This window comes from Xenopus laevis, chromosome 1S (assembly GCF_017654675.1).
Source record: "Xenopus laevis strain J_2021 chromosome 1S, Xenopus_laevis_v10.1, whole genome shotgun sequence".
NCBI lineage: Eukaryota > Metazoa > Chordata > Amphibia > Anura > Pipidae > Xenopus > Xenopus laevis.
In genome coordinates, this window is record NC_054372.1 from 102806231 (window position 1) to 102827820 (window position 21590).

The 21590-nt window shown below is 38.4% G+C and overlaps 1 protein-coding gene across 5 annotated transcripts in view; it reads right to left on the reverse strand.

Moving 5' to 3' along the window:
- Positions 1-649: 649 nt before the first annotated feature.
- The window catches only part of gatad2a.S (GATA zinc finger domain containing 2A S homeolog), a 51116-nt gene continuing 30175 nt past the window's right edge, over positions 650-21590 (reverse strand). The window contains exons 3-11 of one of the 5 annotated variants that reach the window (XM_018239808.2): positions 18610-18736; positions 17591-17731; positions 17369-17485; positions 16632-16820; positions 12551-12800; positions 11904-11954; positions 7212-7501; positions 6180-6354; positions 650-2965 (exon numbers count right to left, since the gene is read on the reverse strand). In XM_018239808.2, the coding sequence (XP_018095297.1) occupies positions 2838-2965; positions 6180-6354; positions 7212-7501; positions 11904-11954; positions 12551-12800; positions 16632-16820; positions 17369-17485; positions 17591-17731; positions 18610-18736 (1468 nt within the window). In that variant the 3' untranslated portion in view covers positions 650-2837. 5 annotated transcript variants of the gene reach the window in all.

Here is a 21590-nt window from a genome sequence, read left to right on the forward strand (position 1 = left end):
GTAGGGTGTGCTAGGACTGTCTGTCTGCTTGATATCAAGCCAAAACCAGGCAGATATTTAACTGGCAAGTTTGAAAATTCCACCAAAGAAGGAAAGCATTGATGTGGCTGGTCCTTAAGATCTGGTCCTGCACATGGGTGGCATATTCAGGCAAAGATCCATTGATTTGGTGACCTTGTGTGATGTGGACAGATGTGTGGTGTCTCTTGAAGATATTGTATATCCTGTATATCCATACACACATACAGGGCCAGCAGATTGGATTCAATAAACAGACATGTTTTTGCAGACACATTGTCCATTATTGCATTAGCCCAGCCAACACAATAAGGGTAAGGGAAATCTTTCATGCAAAAAAAAATAAAAATATCTCCTATGGAGTAAATTTTGAGAGAATTCCTTTTTTTCACTATAAAAAAAAACAAAGTTTGTCTTTGCAGGTAACGGAGCTGCATGAACCCACATCCGTGGCGAAATAGTCCTATGGAATTTATTTCATGTATAAATGACTTTTTGCAGACTTGAGGTATGGTGATCCAAGTTACAGAATGACCCCTTATTTGAAAAACTTCAAACCTATTGGATAATCGATCTTAAGAGTGAATAGAGACTTTTAAAATGTCATACAATATAAAATACACAGACATAATTTAAGTTGGCTTAGTTATTTATTAATATTATTGAGAATGCTTTTCTGGCCAGTGTGATTAAATAGAAATGGCTAGTTCTATCAGGGATGGGGCATCCCAGCCTCCCACACATTCCAGCAGGCACACACAATTCTTTTCCCCCCTCGAGGAGTCTAAATAGCTGTACCCCTAAAGCTAGAAGTGCAATAAAAAATGCACTGTGTCCTCTTCCCTGAAAGAGGAGGTGATGAGAAACATGTTAAGGAATATGAAAATGCTGCAATTTACCTTTATTTAAAAAAAGAAAAAGAAAAGAAATCTGATGAGCTTACAGCCCCAAGGGAAAAGGTAAAGAAAAAAAAAAGTGCAGCCAGCCCCCTTTAAAAGAATGGAAACGATGCTGACTGCAATTACTAGGAAGCTCTCCATAGGTCAACTGACCACAATGTGTTATTTTACAAAATATGAGGGCATAAATATTTATGAATACATACAAAAAAAAAAAAAAAGAAAAGGCATGAAACTAGCAATGCACTTGTGTGTACATATGTTCATGAATTCAAGAAATAGTCAGCTACAATTCAATAAAGCACTCAGAAATTCACAAATTGCTGTGATAACGTATTACAAAATCCATCAAAATTTCTGGGTACCTTACTGACGGCAAGTAAAAACAGGGATTGCTCTAGGGGTATGCGTTGATCCCATTACATGCATAGCATCCCTAGGATAAAAAAATACTTATTGCAGCCATTTACACTTTCCCCTGGAAATAGCCCTCCTTGTTTTGGAATGGAAAAAAATATATATATATAATTTTTCATCCTTTCTAACTTATCATACACGCAAAAAGTCAACTTTAAATTCTAGTTTTTTGTTTTTCTTTTTTTATAACAGAAAATAAGGAGAAGGAGGGAAAAAACAAACAAAAAAAACCCACTAAACCCTAAAGCAACTGCATATATTGAAAATTATCTAAACATTTATATCCAAACAACAGAAAGAGGATTAAAACAAACATTATTTTTTTTTAAGAGGGCAAGGATTTAACATTTTATGTAGGTTTGTTGTTTTTGTTCCAATCCTCTGCCTCCCGCAGTCTTAAATAGCAACATAAAATTTCAGAAAGGAAGAATTCTTTAGCAGATGAACAGAAGAGTGCAATGATACCCAGTTTACCGCCGGGGTGAGGGGAGAAGAGCGCTAAGACTGTTCTCTCCTTATGAGAGGAGGGATGATATATTGTTCTACAAAGCCAGCGGAAGGATTAGACTGAACTGTACAGGTTACAGGATTGTGAAAACTGAAATCTGAAGTAATGCAGCATTAAAACTTGAACAGGGACCTTAGCTCCCCATCACCAACATGTCCTCTAGCCCTTCAAAAACTTCAGTCCAATAAAAAGCAAGCTAAAGGGTTTAGGAAATAATTTATGGCCTCTTTTGACCGTAACATCCTTCTGCAAATGCAACAATCCATTTGACTGCAAAGTTCCGTGAGAGGGCCAGTGAGGGGTATAAACATATATATATATATATCTTTTTTTTTTTTATAATCTTATCTAGGTTTGTTGTGATCAACAAATGCTTTAGTTCCGTCTGGACTGACTGCTCCAGAACCAGAAGTGGACCTGATTATTTAACCATGCAGAAAAAAATCCAGTTACACCTTCAAAGCCACCCAAGGAAAATGAATACATAAAAAAAAAAAAAAAAAAAGCCTCTGAAGCTTAAGGTGTTTCGGCATGATAAAGCACATTGTTGTTGGTGACTTTAATTTGGGAAAATACACATGGAAGCAGAGAAACCGAAGAAATGTTTGAGGGTGCCAGAGCTGAAAAATTGAAAATAAAAAGGAAGATAAAACAAAAGTGTATATATGACAAGAATAATGTGAAATTTCAAGTTGCTGGACAGTCCAATCAGATCTGGAAGATAAAAATGGTGTCTCAACAATCTTCCTGTATTCTCCTCCACTGAGAACCCTGTACCCCAGGCACCTCTTCTTAGATACTGCTATTCAGCCTGCCATCTACAGAAGAATTAGTGGTACACACAGACCAGAGGAGGGGGGTTTGTAGGACAGGAATAACCTTCACCAAAAAGCCACAAGTGAAGGACAGTGTACAAAACAGTCCGTCTTTTTTTTTGTATCCGACACGTTCTTAAGGTTTGCGTATTTTACGGTCACACCCAAGGGCTATACTCATTATTTCCATGTAGAGGATTGGGTGATTGAGCGAGAAGGAATCATATCCAAGAGGTATTCCCGTTGACGGTCCACAGCTGCTGATTTGTGCACGGTGAGGCCAGGGTTTACAAAAGCTAAAGTTCCTCCTGAGGAAAACAAACACAAGCAAAGGTGTTCATCAGCCCAACTAGAACACTTATAAAAATGAAATATATAAAACAGACGACATATAATGATCAGAAACTTAGGGCATGTTTTAGAAATAGCATATAGTCCCTATATAAAATCAAATCAGGGCTACTCTGATATTAGATGATAAGCAGAAGTAGACAGCAATCAAGATTCTAGATATGCCAGAAGTACATGTTTCAACAAACCACAGATTTGTGAATTTTCAATGTGAAAAGGATATTATCCTCTCCCCTCACCTAAAACACTAACTGCCATATGCAATAAAAGGCACTGGGGGCCATTTACAAACAGGAGGAAAATTTGCTCCTGGGCTGAAGTCCATGGTAACCAATCAGATGCTTGGCCGCCATGGGTTACTGCATCTGGGCAAATGCCGTGCCTTTTATTACATACAGTAACCCTATAAAATTTTAATTTTTGAAGCACTTTTATTAAGTGATATGCAAACAATGGAGCTGATGGACCAAATACTGGTACATCGGCTGCTAGAAATTCAGGCATAAAGTATGACAAGTACTTTTGATAAAACACAATCTTTATCTTTTGATTAAAACTGTCTAGAAAGCAGAAAAATGATGGACAAACTTTCTCGTCTATAACAATGCAGTTATTAAAGGGATTTTGTCATGGGAAACATGTTTTTTTCAAAAACACAGTAGTGGATAGCACTTCTCAAGCACTATCTTGTAATAAAATCACACTTTCCTAAGTGTCTTTAGTCATAAGCTTTAGTGTCTCTTTATTGCTGCGCTGCAAGTTGGATTGATGTCAAACCTGCATTCCAAAAGCCTAACAGATTAGGGCGTCTTTCCCTGAAAGATTCAGCTGCGTTAACCAGCCTTCATGTTTCTTTGCGGCTACTGGCTACCATTGCTCTGTGCCAATTGCACGATGGTAGAGAAACAGAGAAAAACCGGCACTCAGGACTCCATGCAAGCGGGCAAAGCCCTGCGCGTTTAATGTCTGACGAAGGGGCAAGCCCCCAAAACGTAACTTTAAACACGCAGGGCTTTGCCCGCTTGCATGGAGTCCCGAGTGCCGGTTTTTCTCTGTTTCTGTGTCTTATTAAGGGTTGCCGATCCCTTTCACCTGTGCACCGGACCAGCTTTAATCTGAGAGGCCAGGGAATGGTGGTTTTCGGAAATTGGACGATGGTAGAGAAACCATCTTATATTTTAACAAGTGGAAATGTACCAATCTAGCCATACTGCCTTCCATTTACATTAAGGGCAATGACTGATGAGATACTTTGTGTCTCAAAGAAAGGGATTTAGATAATTTTCATGCAATTATTCAAAAAGTCCATTTCACCTGTGGTGACTTTCATATGCAATGAAGGATCTAAAAAATATATTTGAATGGCTTCCAGTCAAGAGTGTTAATTCTTTTGGATAACAAAAGGCCCCATCTGCAATTGCTTTAAAGGAACAGTAACACCAAAAAATTGAAGTGTTTGAGTAATTAAAATATAATACACTGCTGTCCGGCAAAGTTCTGTGTTTGCTTCAAAAATTATACTTTAGTTTATATAAACAAGCTACTGTGTAGCAATGGGGGCAGTCATTCAAAGCTGAAAAAGGAGAAAAGGCACAGGATACACAGCAGATACACCCTGTTGGATAACAAATCCCCCCACGGTCTGGAAATAGAAAGAGCGACAAAAAGATTTGCTGCGCCTAATTTGACCACTCCCATTTTCATGGCCAGACCCCTTAATTACTGCGTTCATTTTACAAAATTTGGCAGGTTATGAAAGTTTGAACAGATTTCTGTGGCTTTTAGGTGTTATTAGAGTTTTCCTAATGAAGGCTAATTACCCTTTAAGCCGCAAGTCTGTTTCCTCAAGAGACCTGCTTATCTTAAAAAGTTACAATTGTTGCTTATATTAAATTGTTACAAAAGTATCCAAGTGCACCTGCCATGTATTCTAGGCTCTCTGCCAAAGGCCAATTAAGTTTCATAAAATTTGTATGTTTTGCGGTCTGTTCAGTGCAGGAGATCAAAGAAAAAGTCGAGACATTTAAGTAACAATCTGGAACTGCGGGTTGAGCTGTCAAAATCTGGACTGTCTCGTGAAAAACGGGTAATTGGGAGGTATGGTATAAAATGGGATTCTGCAGTGGTTAGTGCTGCCACAGAAGTGGAGAAACCCCAACAAAATAGGGTGCACGAAATTAAAAGCAGCTGCTGTAAACATGAATTAGCTACGAATGACATGCTGGGACATTTATTTTGTCTGAAAGTGAACTTTTTTTTTTATTTTATTCTTTTTATTAGAGCAGCTGCTTATGTATGTATAACCCAGCAGCATCTTATGCCACCCCCTTCAGCCTTACATAATTGCTGCAACAGCTGGAAGAGAGAAGGTGCCAGAACATGACACAGGTAAATGAAGGCTAGGTGATGCACATCTAACGCATTAGTGCCAGGAATCTTTTAAATGGACATTTGTTGCTACAAAAACCTGTGTTACCAGCACTTTTAAGAGCTACCTACTATGTATAGTGCTTTTAATGATGCACCCCCTAGAACCTTTTTTTTTTTTAAATAGGCTTATTGGTTAAAGGAGAACAAAAGCTTAACTAAATAAGTAGGGTCGAACAAATGCACATTAGGTTATGGGCTTCTATAGCAGCCCAAGGAAACCACAGCCCTTCAGCAGTAAAGTTCTGAAGATAATCCTGTAGCACATGGCAGCTCAGTGAAATTAGCATCTGAATTCTATAATCTTATATAACCAATAAACCTCCTTTTTTGCTTATAGCCCCTAAACTTAGCTTCCCAATAGCCAATTAGCGCACACTGAGCATGTGTGTGTCACAGACACTCCTAACAAAATCCAACATGGGAAACTACAGTGATATCTTTGAAGGCATGCATCATTACTACTATAGAGATGCTGAACCTTTAAGCCGATTAAATAACTTCAGTATACAGTAAAAGAATGCCATTTGTAACCATATTAGTGTTTAGGGTTTTGTTCTCCGGTTTAAAGACACAAACTGTTTGTGTAATAAAATATTTTCCAAAAACGAAAATTCAGGGTTCACAGAAACCAGAGAACAGCCTTTTTTTAAACAAAAAACTTACCGTAAAAAACATTTGATTTACAACAGACTGCAAAAGTGCGTATTTGAATATTTCAAAGCAGACTGTAAAGACACTCACCTGCATTAATGGCGCTTTTCTTCCAGTTTCCTGCCATGTTACTCTTGTTCAGAGAACTTTCTCCTGGTTTTCCTGTCCGGTTAGCAAGTGTAGCAGCATTATGTAGCTTGGTCGTAGGGTGAAACGTGTGCAAGATGCCTCTCGTGGTCCCTGATAGTCCACGTGATATTGAGGTCTAAAAGAGAGGATAGAAGTTAAGAAATATAGGGACAGGCTATACAGTGAAAGCTGGCATCAAAGTGGACAAAACTGTCCATATTAAGCAGAAGGAAACCACTTACCTTAAGTCAACTTTAATAATAGAAAAAAATCCTCATTTACTTTTCAGTATACTTTTACTGAAGCTGAATCCAGATGTTGACTTTTGTGCTAAATGCTGGCTCACAATAGAACATCCATATACATACCATGTGCACTAAAGCAGCCCACAGAAAAATAAAAATTGTAATTTATTCAATTTAAACACAGCCACAGCACATTGCCATAAAAATGAAAAAAACTCCTCAAGCTGGCCATACATGCCCAGATTTAGTCTAGTAGTCGCGGGTCCACCTGGACATGTATGTCAGGTTGGGAGGCAATTTTCACCAATAATAGTAAAAATATTACCAATCTGTTGGACACAGTTCATATGCTACCAAGTGGGTAAATGATTGGTGCATTGGCAAATAAAGACGTGACCGAGGAAGGGGAGCAATGGAACTTTTTCTTTCCTGTAGTTCTGATTTTTCCGGCTGTCAGCCTGAACAAACTTAATAGGAAGGTGGCCACCTCATATCATGCTTGTCTAGGTGCCTGATAAAGGAAAGTATCAGCCTGTGAATGGTCTCCTTTATGCCTTGTATTACATAGCAAGTCAGTAAGTAAGTAAGACCATTCAGGACTAATGCGCTAATGGCCCCATACTCCTTCCAGAATGAGGCAATTGCTATTAAAAGTTAGTCAGTGGAGGTAGGGGTGCACACAGTAAAAGTTTAGTATTTGACCATAGCTCTATAATCTTCCCTATAAAAGCAGCATTGCTTTATATACCTGTTTCAAAGAGTGGTGTTGCACAGAATGATCTGCCTTAGTCTGTGCAGGAGAAGAGCTCTGTTGTAATATCCTCTGTTCAATCTCCTGCTCTTGCTGCAGGGCCTTAACAAAGGCAGCCTTCAGTCGGGTTGTGTGCTCTGCTTTAAGAGCTTTCTTTTGGTTAGAGGACATACAAACGTCACACATGATGGTACCATTCTTCTCTTGTCTCCAGCGGCTGGTGAAGTCAGTTTTGCACTTGGCACATATATAAGGTTCATGGGATGATGATGCTGAAGAAATTTTACCTAAGGATTATCAAATACAAAAGTCAAAATCAGGCAGTATAGGGTTTGCATCCTCCCACAATACATTCTTTTAGGGATGCACCGAATCCAGGATTCGGCCGAATCCTTCTGCCCAGCCGAATCCAAATGCAAATTAGGGACAGGGAGGGAAACTGTGTGACTTTGTAACAAAACAAGGAAGTAAAACATTTTTCCCATTCCCACCCATAATTAGCATATGCAAATTAGGGTTCGGATTCGGTTCGGTATTTGGCCGAATCTTTCACGAAGGATTCGGGGGTTCGGCCAAATCCAAAATAGTGGATTCGGTGCATCCCTACATTCTTTATTGTTCAACATCATTAAAACTTCCTACATGCAGTGTATTCTACTTTAGACAACTGTTCTTACCTCAGCTTATTCTTAATTGAGGTTGGTTGGTCCATCTACCAGAAGTACAACTGCCTAGTCAAGGCATGTGCTCTTACTTTGGGGTTCCCAATCCCCTATGTCTTTACTAAAATTCTTTCCCCAATTTATTTATTTATTTATTTATTTTTTTAACATGGTTCAGTATCAATTTGCACACTTGTCATAGTAATCACTATCAGTTCTGACAATGGATTGGGAGGATAAAACCAACAGCCTGATAAAAAAAATAGGGTTAATGGGTAATAAATATTTTAGAATATAAGAGCCAGAAATATCCTGTAAATTATATAGTGAATAAAGTACCCCCTCTTGTAAAATATAAGAATATTATAAGTTACCGAGGAGTTTCATGACCATATAAAAAGACGAGGCCGAAGGCAGAGTGTTTTTATACAGGTCATGGAACTCCCCGGTAACTTCTAATATCTTTATATTTTGCAACTGGGGGTACTTTATTTATTATAATACACAAGTTTCAGTGAGTCATGTGACAGAAATGACATCAAAACTCACCGTTTATAACTGATGACATCAGAACTCACTGTTTATAAGGATATAATTTACAAGATATTCATGGCTTTTGTGTATTATATAGTGAATAAAGTACCCCCTCTTGTAAAATATAAGGATATTATAAGTTACCGAGGAGTTTCATGACCATATAAAAGTACGAGGCCGAAGGCCGAGTGTTTTTATACAGGTCATGAAACTCCGAGGTAACTTCTAATATCCTCATATTTTACAACTGGGGGTACTTTATTTATTATAATACACAAGTTTCAGTGAGTCATGTGACAGAAATGACATCAGAACTCACCGTTTATAACTGATGACATCAGAACTCACCGTTTATAAGGATATAATTTACAGGATATTCATGGCTTTTGTGTATTATATTCTTATACATCTTGAGATCAATTATAATTGGTGCTTAGAAATATAATTTATGTCTTCTCACTCAAGGAAACCTGTGTATTACAATAATGCACCCCTTTTGTAAAATATGAAGATAACTGTCCCTTGCTTAGTTTTACCCACTGTGTTCTGCCCTACATTTGGGTAACTGTTAAGGTACACTTGAGTTCAGAATAATAGCAGTGTGTTTAAATAAGTGAATAAAGATCAAAATCCCCAATAGCTTTTATTTCCACACATGCAAATGCATTGGGAAAACTGTTAATTGTTTTCCAAATCAAAACATGAAGAAAAGTTTATCAAATTTGCATTATTCCTTTACAGAAAGTTAGAAGAGATTAGGCTGTTCAGAAAAGTAGCAGTTTGTGCATTCTTAAACTCATTCAGTGTATAAACTGAAAAATGTGTTTGCTTTCACTGAACCAATACTTAGTTGTATAACCACTGTTTCGGAGAACTGCTGCACATCTGTGTTACATGGAGTCCACCAACTTCTGGCACTTGTTACATTCTACAATTCTAATGCATTTCTTGGTTTTGCCTCAGAAACCGCATTTTTCATGTCACCCCACAAGTTTTTTATTGGAATAAGGTCCTGGGATTGGGTTGGCCACTCCCTAACGTTAATCTTGTTGGTCTGGAACCAAGATGTTTACTGGTGTGTTTGGGGTTGTTGTCATGTTGAACACCCATTTCAAGAGCATTTCCCTTTTGGAATAAGGCAACATGACTTCAAGTATTTTGATGTAATGAAACTGATCCATGATCCCTAGTATGTGATAAATAGGCCCAACACCATAGTATGAGAAACATCCCTATATCAGGATGCTTGTGACAACATAGTTACATAGTTAGATCATGGTTGAAAAAAAGACCAAAGGCCATCAAAGAGTGGATGGATATTATAATCATATATATCAAACCACTCAAAGGCATTAACAGAATCAGTAATCACAACAACATCAGGCAGTGCATTCCACAACCTCACTGTGAAGAACCTCTAACCAGTAATGTACTGTAATCACGTCCCCTCAAGCGTCTTTTTTTTTTCCCCCCAGAGAAAACAACTTCAACCTGGACAGACTACCCACATAACAAAAGTCTGCCCTGCACGCTCTCCGGCTCATTTCTATGCCTCTTAAGGACTGGAGCCAAAAACAGCACCAAATGCTCCAGGCGAGGCCTTACCTGGGACCTATAAAAGGGGCACAATTAGGTTTTTATCCCATGAGTTTCCAAATTTCCATGATTTGTAATGATTTGGAACAGTTCCCCAAGCCTAGCCCCCTTGCTCTCCTTCTGAGGTTTCTGACTACTTTGCTGAGATGGGTGACTACATTTAAATTGTATCAGCAGTCAGCTGTCCTCAGCCTGCATCCTCCAAACCTCACAATTCCCTGCACACATGATTTCAATAAAGAATGGAACATCACAGTGCAATGCATTGTGGGTTATGTAGTTCCTGCATGCTGTCTGTATGGTGTGGAGAAGTTGTTACAATTTGTAACATCATTGTTTTAGTCCCTCCTTCTCTGCCAGGATTTCAAATGATGCAGAAAGAAAAGAACTGTTAAAACAGCTGGATTTCAACCGCGACCCCCCCTCCCCCGTTCTGTGTCTGCTTACCATATGTAAGATTTAAAAGGTATCACTACAGAGATTAACTGGTCCCTGCATTGTTTAATCCTCAAATTCAGACTAATCCCCTGTAATGTTCACACCTTTGATCCCCCCCCCCTTGTGACACCTCTATCGTTTATATCCTAAAAGGCGTGTACTGTTCACACCTGAGATCCTGACTGAAACTGCCCACTTTGTTCACACCTTATTCAAAATGCTAATGGAGCACCAGCACTGTATCACTGTATGTAGTACATATTAGACTGGTCCTGATTTTCCTGTCTCCTGCTCTGTTCTGCCTTCCATCCCTGTGTGTTCCATTCTGTGCGTATTTAGTGCTGCTTGTGTGTGCCATTCTCTGCTTGCCCAGTGCTGCTTGGATGTGCCATGCTCTGCTTACCCAGTGCTGCTTGTGTGTGCCATTCTCTGCTTGCCCAGTTCTGCTTGTGTGCAATTCTCTGCTTACTTAGTGCTGCTTGTGTGTGCCATTCTCTGCTTGCCCAGTTCTGCTTGTGTGCAATTCTCTGCTTACTCAGTGATGCTTGTGTGTGCCATTCTCTGCTTGCCCAGTGCTGCTTGTGTGTGCCATTCTCTGCTTGCTCAGTGCTGCTTGGGTGTGCCATTCTCTGCTTGCTCAGAGCTACTTGTGTGTGCGCCATTCTCTGCTTGCTTAGTGCTGCTTGTGTGTGTGCCATTCTCTGCTTGCTCAGTGCTGCTTGTGTGTGTCATTCTCTACATGCCCAGTGCTGCTTGTGTGTGCCATTCTCTACTTGCCCAGTGCTGCTAGTGTGTGCCATTCTCTACTTGCCCAGTGCTACTTGTGTGTGCCATTCTCTGCTTGCCCAGTTCTGCTTGTGTGCCATTCTCTGCTTGCCCAGTGCTGCTTGGGTGTGCCATTCTCTGCTTATTCTGTGCTGCTTGTGTGTGCCATTCTCTGCTTGCCCAGTGCTGCTTGTGTGTGCCATTCTCTGCTTGCCCAGTGCTGCTTGTGTGTGCCATTCTCTGCTTGCCCAGTGCTGCTTGTGTGTGCCATTCTCTGCTTGTGTTGTTGTATTATCCACAGGGGAGGATGAGGCATATGGATTTAAGAGTATGTTTTAACATGACTTCAATGTTTCGCATATGAGTGATTTCCCTGCAGTGTTCTTGTGGTAACATGGGTGTGGTTTACAGTGGTTGTGGCTTAAAAGGGGGAGTGGCCAACAGTGACTTCCATTATCGGCACACCACCACATATGCCAGTAAAATTTTAGGGGTTGTCTGCAGCCCCTAGACCAAAAAAGAACAACCTTGCTTTCTTCAGTCCACAAAATGACTGGCCTAAAGAAAAACACTGCAAAAATGTGTTCTTTGGCAAATTGTAAGCTCTTCAGCATGTTTTTTTTTTTCCAACATTGTGACTTCGTAGGGGCTTCTAGCCAATAACTTGGCTTCACATAGGCGTAACAGTACTCACAGTTAACTTTAGACCTTTTTTGATCTTCTTGGAGCGGATCACTGGCTGAGCCTTTACCATTCAAATGGATAGAAGAACAGACAAAATTGCAGTTTTCACAATTTCTTCCACAACGTTCAGGTTTTGGTTGCCATTTTTATGAGATCATTTTAGCTGAACAGTCATTTTCTGCACTTTTTTTTTTATTTTTTATGTTTACCCCTCTCCAATCAACTTTTAATCAAAGTACGCTGTTCTTCTGAACAGAGAGAAATGCACTATAACTAGCATGCAAAACATTTGCCACCTTCCTTCCTTAAATAATGGCCATAATTAACACCTGTTTTTTCACGAAATGAATGTCTTCACTAATTGAACCTCACACTGTTATCATTGTAAATAAGCTATTATTTTAACAAACCTGAATAAATAATTCAATTACACAGAATCAGTAGCATGCATGTCACGACTGTTGGTTTTCCATAACTCTGCTACAACTACTAGTAAATTATTTGCCATGTAGAAATATAATTTCTGTCAAAAAGAGTGATCAGGTTAGTGATGTTGGACTGCTATTATTCAGAACTCAACTGTATGTTCCTCTACCTAGAGCAGAAAAAGGTCACCGTCAAGATCTGCAGAACTTTATGACTACATATGCTACTTACCTTGAGATTCTAGCAGATTTTGTACAACCTCCTCTAATCCAACAAGGTAGATGAACTCATTGTTAGCAGCACTGGGCAGAAAGTTAAGCTCTGGGGCTGGCGGCTTAGGGGCAGGAATTTCTAACAAAGTCTTCTCCAGCTGTTTGCGGAGAGCCAGCTTGGCTGCTGCTTGTCGGCTGGCAGGAGAGTCATTAGAGTTGGCACTTGAGATGCTGTTTCCTGTTGATCCTTTTAAAGATGTTGGAGATGCCTGCAAACACAAAGTTGAAAAAATGTATATGTGTAAAAAAAATAGCATGTTTAAATAGCTTAACCCCTTTAAAATTCGAAAGCAAATGTGGGTGTTACATCTAATTTATTGGAATAATACACCAACAGAGGAATAAGCAACCTAGAAAGGGAAGTTTGAGAACTAACTTCTTGTTGGTTTGAAAGAAACATGAGAAGTCACTGAATAAAATCCGATTGGCTGTTGTTGGTTCCACCCAGTGGAGTTCCCTAGTGACCGACTGTGAAGAGTTTGGCGTGAATATTGTGCAGCAGGTTAAATTTCTCCATCCAAAATAAATTGGCAACATCTGATTGGCTGTTGGTGACCAACTTTTTCTAACCTTGAACCACTGTTACCCAGTGACTAACTCTGCAAAGTTTGGGGACCCTGGTATTAATAAGTAAAGAATGGCATTAGCTTAAAGTTTGCTGAACTTAAAACTTCATCCTGTAACAAACTGTGGTGCCCCAAACGTTAAGCATGTCAGAATAAAAGTCAAAATTTACACTATGAAATCAATGAAAGAAATGTGATTGGCTGTTGGAGGCTCCACCCACTTTTACAAACCTTGACCATCAGTCCACCAGTGACCAACCGTGAAGAGTTTGTGGACCCTGGCATTACAGGGAATGCCAGCAGGTTCAATTAACCCATTGAAAGTTACTTGGCAAAATCTGATTTGCTGTGTAGCCCAACCTACTTTTGGGCATATAACAAATCTTTTTATTCAGGTTGACCCCATGTGATTAAAGTTTGGCACGTGTGGTTTCAAACCTCTAACTTTAACAGCAGTTTACATTTACCCATTAAAGTCAATAGGCGAAATTTGATTGTTGGCTCCTCTCACTTTGGGTCAACAACAGATGTCACGGTTTCATTCAGTGCGACATTATGCTTATGTGATTCAAGTTTGGTGACTATAGCTTCAAAGTTGCAAGAGTGCCAGCAGTATGGAAATCTTCCCTGTCAAAGTCGACGGAAAAATTGGGGTGTTCGGAGAGCCATACCAAAAAGATGGGAGGATGGGATCATTTAGAAAAGTACAAGCAACCTGCTCCACTATAGGATGAAGAAGTGTGGAGAGTTTGGGAGTTGTACCCCTAAAACAGTAGGAGGAGATGTGTTTAGAAAATGGGGGGGTTCTACGAATAATAATAACCAAGAACAATAGGTCTGTTTTTTTCAAACCAACATAAAAAGCAGAATAAATTTTAGTCCAAGAACAGGATGTTGGTTTTTTTCAGTAGTATCAGTTTTGGAAGAGGCTCTGCAATTTTATTTATTTATTTTTTGCCTCTTCCTGTCGAATCCATGAATCCATGTCTGGCAAATCCAAAAGCAATCAGAACAGACCAGTTTTAATTTAAAGTGGTTGTTCACCTTTGAGATAACTTTTAGTATGATGTAGAGAGTGATATTCTGAGACAATTTGCAATTTGTTTTCATTTTTTATTATTGAAGGTTTGAGTTATTTAGCGGTTTATTCAGCAGCTCTTGCATCTTAACCAATCAGGTAACTAGGGTCCAAATTACCCTAGCAACCATGCCTTTATTTGAATAAGAGACTAGAATATGATAGGAGAGGCCTGAATTGAAAGATCAGTAATAAAAAGTAACAATACATTTGTATCCTTACAGAGCATTGTTTTTTAGAAGGGAACCAGCGACGCCCATTTGAAAGCTGCAAAGAGTCAGAAGGTCAACAAGAAGGTCTTGAGAGAGTTCTTTGCTTTTACCCATCATGAGATGCTTCTTGTGTGATACCTTGGTAATAAGAAACCTTTTTATAGTCCATCAATTAGGACTAATCCAGCAGATATTAATTTGCACCATTAGGGGGCAGGATTGCTCTCTAAATACTGACAGATGCTTTTTTGCACGTCCTTTTCTTCACGTGTTCTATACTTATTCCCTGCGTCATTATTACACATAATTTATTTTATGGATTTATTTGTTTTGAGTTCTTTGTATGTGTGGATTACATGGGTTGTTACAGACTGGTGTAAATTTCATGTCAAAAGCCCCATTAGAAATATATTTACGGAGAAAAATGGTGATGTGTTCAATACTTATCTTCCCTGCTATATATTGCAAAAGCATAGAGGACTTTTTCATCATGGATTGTCATGATTTTAAGCTAAAAGCTTTTTCTAAAATGGTGTATCAGAATGCCTTAGAGGGACCAAAACAAAGCATTATAGGGGGAAGATATTTGGGTTGATGGTTGATTTGTTATTCTGACAATTAGGCAGAGATTTGGTGTAACATCATTCAATGTTGTGCTTAGCCTATATTAGACAGGACAATGTTTGCATAACAACTCAAAAAAAAAACCCTTCAACTTAAATGACACAAAGAAATAATCGTATCTAAACATTGTTTTTATGATTAAGGTCAGGGATTTTTGACTTGGCTATACCAAAAAATTTTACTTTATTCTGCTTTCTACCAATTTTTTTTTAGATTGCCATGTTTAGTGTTAAGCTATGTGACACGCTTCCTCTTCAGCTTGAGTTCACAGATGAATACCCTTACATTTTCCTGCAGGATTCTGGTACAATTAAAAAATCATGGTTCTAAAAGGGATGGCAAGCTTTCTGGTAGAAAGCAAACCCAAAACATAATACTGCCACCACCATGTTTTAGAGATGAAAGAAGGAAGGTCCCTATGCTGGTATGCAGTGTTTGCTCCACACAAAGCATGCGGTTTAATTCAGTTCTAATTTTGGTTAAATTTAGCCACAGAACATCCCCCCCCCCATAGCTTTCTGTCTCATCCATTTGGTCTTTAAAGGAAAACTATACCCCCCAAACAATGTAGGTCTCTATTAAAAGATACTGAGTAAAACAGCACATATGTAAAACCCTGCTTCATGTAAATGAACCATCATAATAATATACTTTTTTAGTAGTATGTGCCATTGGGTAATCATAAATAGAAAATTGCCATTTTAAAAAATAAGGGCCGCCCCCTGAGATCGTAAGATTCACTGTGCACACATACAAACCACATGTAAGGTCACATGAGCCAATTAACAGACAGAGTTCTGCCTTTTGCTTCCTCACTTCTTCCTGTTACAGTTAGTGTTGTAGTATTTCTGGTCAGGTGATCTCTGAGGCAGCACAGATAGAGTCACGAAATGGTGGTTCAAGGCAAGAGATGTAAAAGAGCAATATTTTTGAAAATATATATTCCAGTTTGGTAAGATTCTTTAAAATGTCATTCAATTTGATATAAACTATCTGTTGCTTAAGTATTCATTTTGGGGGTATAGTTTTCCTTTAACAAATTGTAAACAGGAAATATTCCATCACTCCATAACCTTATCAGTAACTTTGTTTGGTACTGTATTAAATGCTTTAGCAAAGTCTAGGTGAATAATATACATTGCCACCTCTAGTCTAAGTTCCAGCTCACCCACTCATAAAAGGCATATAGTTTTGCAAGCATAAAACCATGCTGGCACAAACTCATACTACTGTGATTGGCAATATACTGTGTTCAACTTGTCCTTTATTATCCCTTCGAAAGTTTTCCCACCACTTTCAAACCAGGCTGACGTTCAGGCTGAAAACGCAATTCATTTCAGAGAGGTTAGAATACAGTTGCCACACAAAAATATGGAAAATTGAATAATATTCCTCAATAATTAAACAAGCTAGTATAAAGTTTCTGACTTATTTAGTTTTAGGACATTCATGAAAACCAGATCACAGTTTAGGTCATATTTATGCAGAAATATTAAAAATGTAAAAGGCTTCACAAGCCTTCAAACACATACACACCTATCACCATGTACTGCAACCCACCTGCGGGATGTTGACTAACAGGTTTGTGTTGCCAACGTTTGCCACACGGATTAAGCCTTGCTGGATGATTCGCTGACCCTGCATCTGAACGCTGGGTACAGATGCCCGTGGTGCCAAAAGCAGTGGAGGGGGCCCTGTACTTGGATGTTGTCTGCTGTTATGAATCTGATGAGGAGAGACAGAGATGGGCTGACAATAGGAGGGAGGGTACAAGGAAGGGTAGGAGAAAATTATGAAATGAAAAAAAAAAAAAACAGTGAAAAAAGTAACAGGTCTAATACAGCAAAGGACAAAGAGGCAATTTGAAAGTTAAAAGTTTGTACCTAACCAACTTCCATGTCATATGTGCTACAGATAAAGGTTCTACAAGTAAAACTTCTCAGAGAGGAGGCAAGATAGAGATGTAAAAAAAAGTAGTAAAGTAGTAAAAGAAGCAAACATTCTACCATTTATTCACCAGACACCATTGTTTTGTTATAGTGTATTAATGATATTTAGGCACATTAGTTAGATCAAAATATTTTTAAGATGTGCAAGGGGACACATACACATCACAATCCAGGAAAATAAAGGCCAATACAAGCGGACAGCCTTTCTTAGCGAATTAATTGATATTCCCTAATTTTTAAAGAAATGTTAAAATTCTGTCTTGAAAAAAAAAAACTAAACACTAACTAAACACTAACTGCTAAAAGGCCCAGGCCAAAAAAACCTATAAACAACAAAACACTGCTTACCTGGGCTCCTCGTACTAGAGGAGGCATCACTATCTGTGTAGACTGCTTGGATGCTGCCTGCTGTCCACCTCGTACCAAAGGAGGAGGAATAACCGTGCCAGAAATGCGGGATGTCACCTAGAATTAAAAGCAATGTGTGAAGGCATGGGCATGAGATACCTGGGATTTAAAAACAGATTAAATAATTTAAACAAAACATTTGTTGCACGTTGCTTTATGTACCTTCTGAGGGGCAGTTTCCTTTTGTATCTGGCTTTGTCTAAGCTTCTTTAAGAGCACCAACTTAGCTTCTTCTAACCGTAATTCTTCTTTAAGCTGCTTTATCATCCGATCCCGCTCCTCTGGACTACTCTTCCGCATGAGCTGCAGAAAGGAACAAGATGACTAAGAAGAGCGGAATTTAAAAAAAAAACCACAAAACAGAGGATTGCTTTCATATAGATACATGGTAAATATGGGGCTAGAAATCAAGAACTATTCAGCATATTTCAGCATAAACCAAAACTTCACACAAAGTTCAGAGAAACGAAACAAAAACTGCACGCTTTTTACAGAGAAACTATTGTTTAAGTTCAAAAGTAGGCCAATATATACAGTTGTGACAATAAGTTCATCTTTATGCAAAAAAAAAAAAAAAATATTCCAGGTGGTCAGGGAATACTTCATTAGATGCTTTACATCCCTAATAAGGTGTTAAGACACCTGACTTACTGCTTTCTGCTCATCAATGTCTGTTCATGATAGCGGGTAAACAACCATTTACCCCTATATGCAATAAAAGGAGCAGTAACCCATGGCAACCAATCAGATCTTTGCTTTTAAACAGGTGAACAGTAAATTCTAACTTCTGATTGGTTGCCATGGGTAACTGCTCCTGGGCAAACGTAATGCCTTTTATTACATAACCCCGTAATTTTTATTGGCAGTGAAGCTTCACAACAAGTTAATATGGAAGGTCTTGATAGTTTTGCTGCTCCCCAGCACAACATTTACGGACTGTTAAATAAAAGTTCTCTTCTACAGAACAGATTAATAGGTACAATAGCATGGCAACAAAATGTTTAATTTGCCACTGCCCTTATTTAAGGTAGAAAGTGAAGGGAACCATTTGTAGCACAGATTTCATTTAAAATAAAGAAAAACAGACAAGCAGCTTCTAAGCATTATGGGACAAATTTTTAACTATTACATTAGAACGGTAAATAAATATCAATAGTCTATATGCATATACAGCTCCTTACCAAGAAAGTTTCAGAGCTGGGCTCTTTTGAAACTTTTGTTAATCCATTCATCCTTGGGCTAGAAGGCTCATTATCAGACAATACAATAACATCCGGAGAAGGAACCCTCTTTTCTCTCTTCAGATCACTGGAATATCATCAAAATAACAAAAGGCATACAATATTACATCTTTGCATAAACTTTGACTGTTAAATAAAACACACCAGTTTATTTAGCACATTATACTTTAGGTCACTAATCACTAAAATAGAAACAAAGCATAAATAAAAATCCTGGGGAAAAAACAACCAAAAAAAAAATTAAAAACAAACAATTTGGCAGCTTTGAAATTATTTAAGATTATGTTAGTTGTGAAAGTTGCCAAAATGTTAGTTTAAACCTAAGTGCCTTACTGCTATAAGAACAGAGTGCAATTTACCCTAGCAAACTAGCAGTGGTTTGAATGACAAACTGGAAAATGTATAGGAGAGGGCCTAAATAAGAATGAGTAATAATTTTGAATAATAAATTCAGTCACTCTGTACCACAGAAATTGGATAGCACAGGGTATAGCACAAATATTTTCCAGTGTGCAAGGCAGACAATCGCTCTCATTTCTCCTTCCTTTTGTTTTTCCCTTAATTGTATTTATGAAAATTGCAATAAATTTGTCATCTACTCTACAGATAATGATTTTTATACATTATATCGCAGTTCAACGTATAATTTACAATACTACATTACTGTGCACACAGAATATAGTAACTCTGTAATTTCGTCTTGTTGTGTGCATTTTGTATGCAGCATAGAAGACAATAAAAAAAACCTTGAACCTTGAACTTTGGCTGTAAAACTCAAGAGTTTTAAAAAATACAATTCTAACCATAGTTTTGGCTGTTGGTCACTTGTTCTCCAACAAGACCATATTTTAAATTGAAAGGTGGAAATAGGAAGGCAAATAATGCAAACCCCATTAAAACAAAAAAGTTAAGAACTATTGCACTTTAATTTTTTTACCAACGCACCGACTGCACATTCATATTGCAAAAAGTGTAGATTTGGCCCATAGTGAACATAAACAGTTTATTTTTAAGACATCTAATATTTCGTTTTAGAACAATGTGTTATATCTGCTTTGCAAAATGCACCATGATAGTTGAAATATGCAAGGCACTTTACTTTTGCAATCCACATACATCTTTTGAAATAGAAAATGCTCTTATTTATACAAGACAGAAATTGAATTTCACCAACTTAGTATGGCCAGTAGATGGAGCACAATAACCATTCAAGATTATGTCAATAGTCAGGGTTTCAGAGTAACAAAAAGGCACCCAATAGGAATCCCAGACAGTTTTCAATAATTCCAAATGTGAAAGTATGTGTTATATATAAAGTTTAACTTTTTGAATCACAATTAAGGGGGGAAAGTGTAAGCAAAATGTGTTAGCTCTGTGCAGGAACATAGGTTCTAATGCTCACCTTCAGCTAAAAAAAAAAAAAAAATGCAGTAAACCTCCTCCAACGAATTAATTGATTAGCCTGTGTTTTTCACTTTTTGCATATTGTTTAACTTGCAAAAAAAAGAAGTCACATTTTCTTTGTTCTTTGATGAGCTACACAGGGTAAATTAGATCCCCGGGGAACAGATACATTCCCCACCCCCTTTATAAATTACTCCTATTGCACAGGGCGATGGAATACGGGGAGTGGCTTCAAGCTCCCGGTTTTCTACGTTAGCTCAGAAACCACTGTCTGACTGGGACACCAGGGGCCCACCCAAAAATCTTAGACCAGGGGCCTACCAAAAGACCTTCGAGCAGGGGCCCACTCTCAGTACTATTTTAATTCCTCTCCTCACACAACCTCTATTCTGCTAGTCTCTTTTCTTTACATGCTATAATCTATTATTCAATCTATTTAGTCTCTTTGTTCTCATAGAAATAGGTAATGGCCATGAAATATGCCAAATGTTTTGAAGCAGGAGGGCCCACCGGGAGTTTTCCTGGTATCCCTGTGGGCCAGTCCGACACTGTCAAAAACGAAAAACATTGGATTTTTTCATGATTAAAAACAGACAAAAGGTATTCTACTTAACAGCTAGTGTCATGAACCTTTTTTACATAAGCCAAACTGAATTAAAACCTGCGTACTTCAGATTTCAAGGACAAAAATTCCAGTAGGTTTACTCAGCAAACCATACCTTTATACAAAGAACAGATTCTGATGAATCCAAAATAAGTAAATTTGTCTTTCTAATCCAAACTACACAGTCAAAACACTTTCCTAAAGTTACAAGGTTTAATAAAATGTTCTGACATTTTTGAAAAATCAACTCAAAGCTTCTACTTTGTAGTATCTTATCTCTCACATATCATTAGGTACCAAGATAAAATCACCCTAAATATGAGAGCCATGGGTCCACTGAACAGTTTGATATCCAATATTCATAGGTTTGCCTTAGTATGCGGCCTCTAGGGCACCCAATATAATCTATCATCTGTCATGCCAGCTACTGCAAAACCAGCACATATACTGCATTTTATATAGGGTAAACCTACAAAAAAGTAAACAAACCGAGAACCCCTCACCCCTGATAGACCTCCCTCCCGCCTCCCCCCCAAGCTAACTGCCCCCCGGGGAAATGCCCCATACTTTAGACTTACCCTTCGGCACAGATTTTGGCCGCAGAGTTCCACGCATCCATCTTCCAGGTACTCAGTAAGCTGACTGGGAGATTGGCATTTCTGCGCATGCGCAGTTTGCAACAACTGCGCATGTGCAATCTCCCAGTCAGCTTACAGAGGAGCCGGAAGATGGATACTCCGCTGGCAGAATCTGCACCCAGGGGTATGTATAAAGTATGAGGCATTTCCCCGGGGGGCAGTTAGCCTGGGTCAACTGAAAATATGTGCATTTCCAGGCCATACTTATAAACTTGTGCTTTCTATTCCCTGCACTTGGAAATCATCTGCAGTAATTCTTCATATTTTAATCAGGA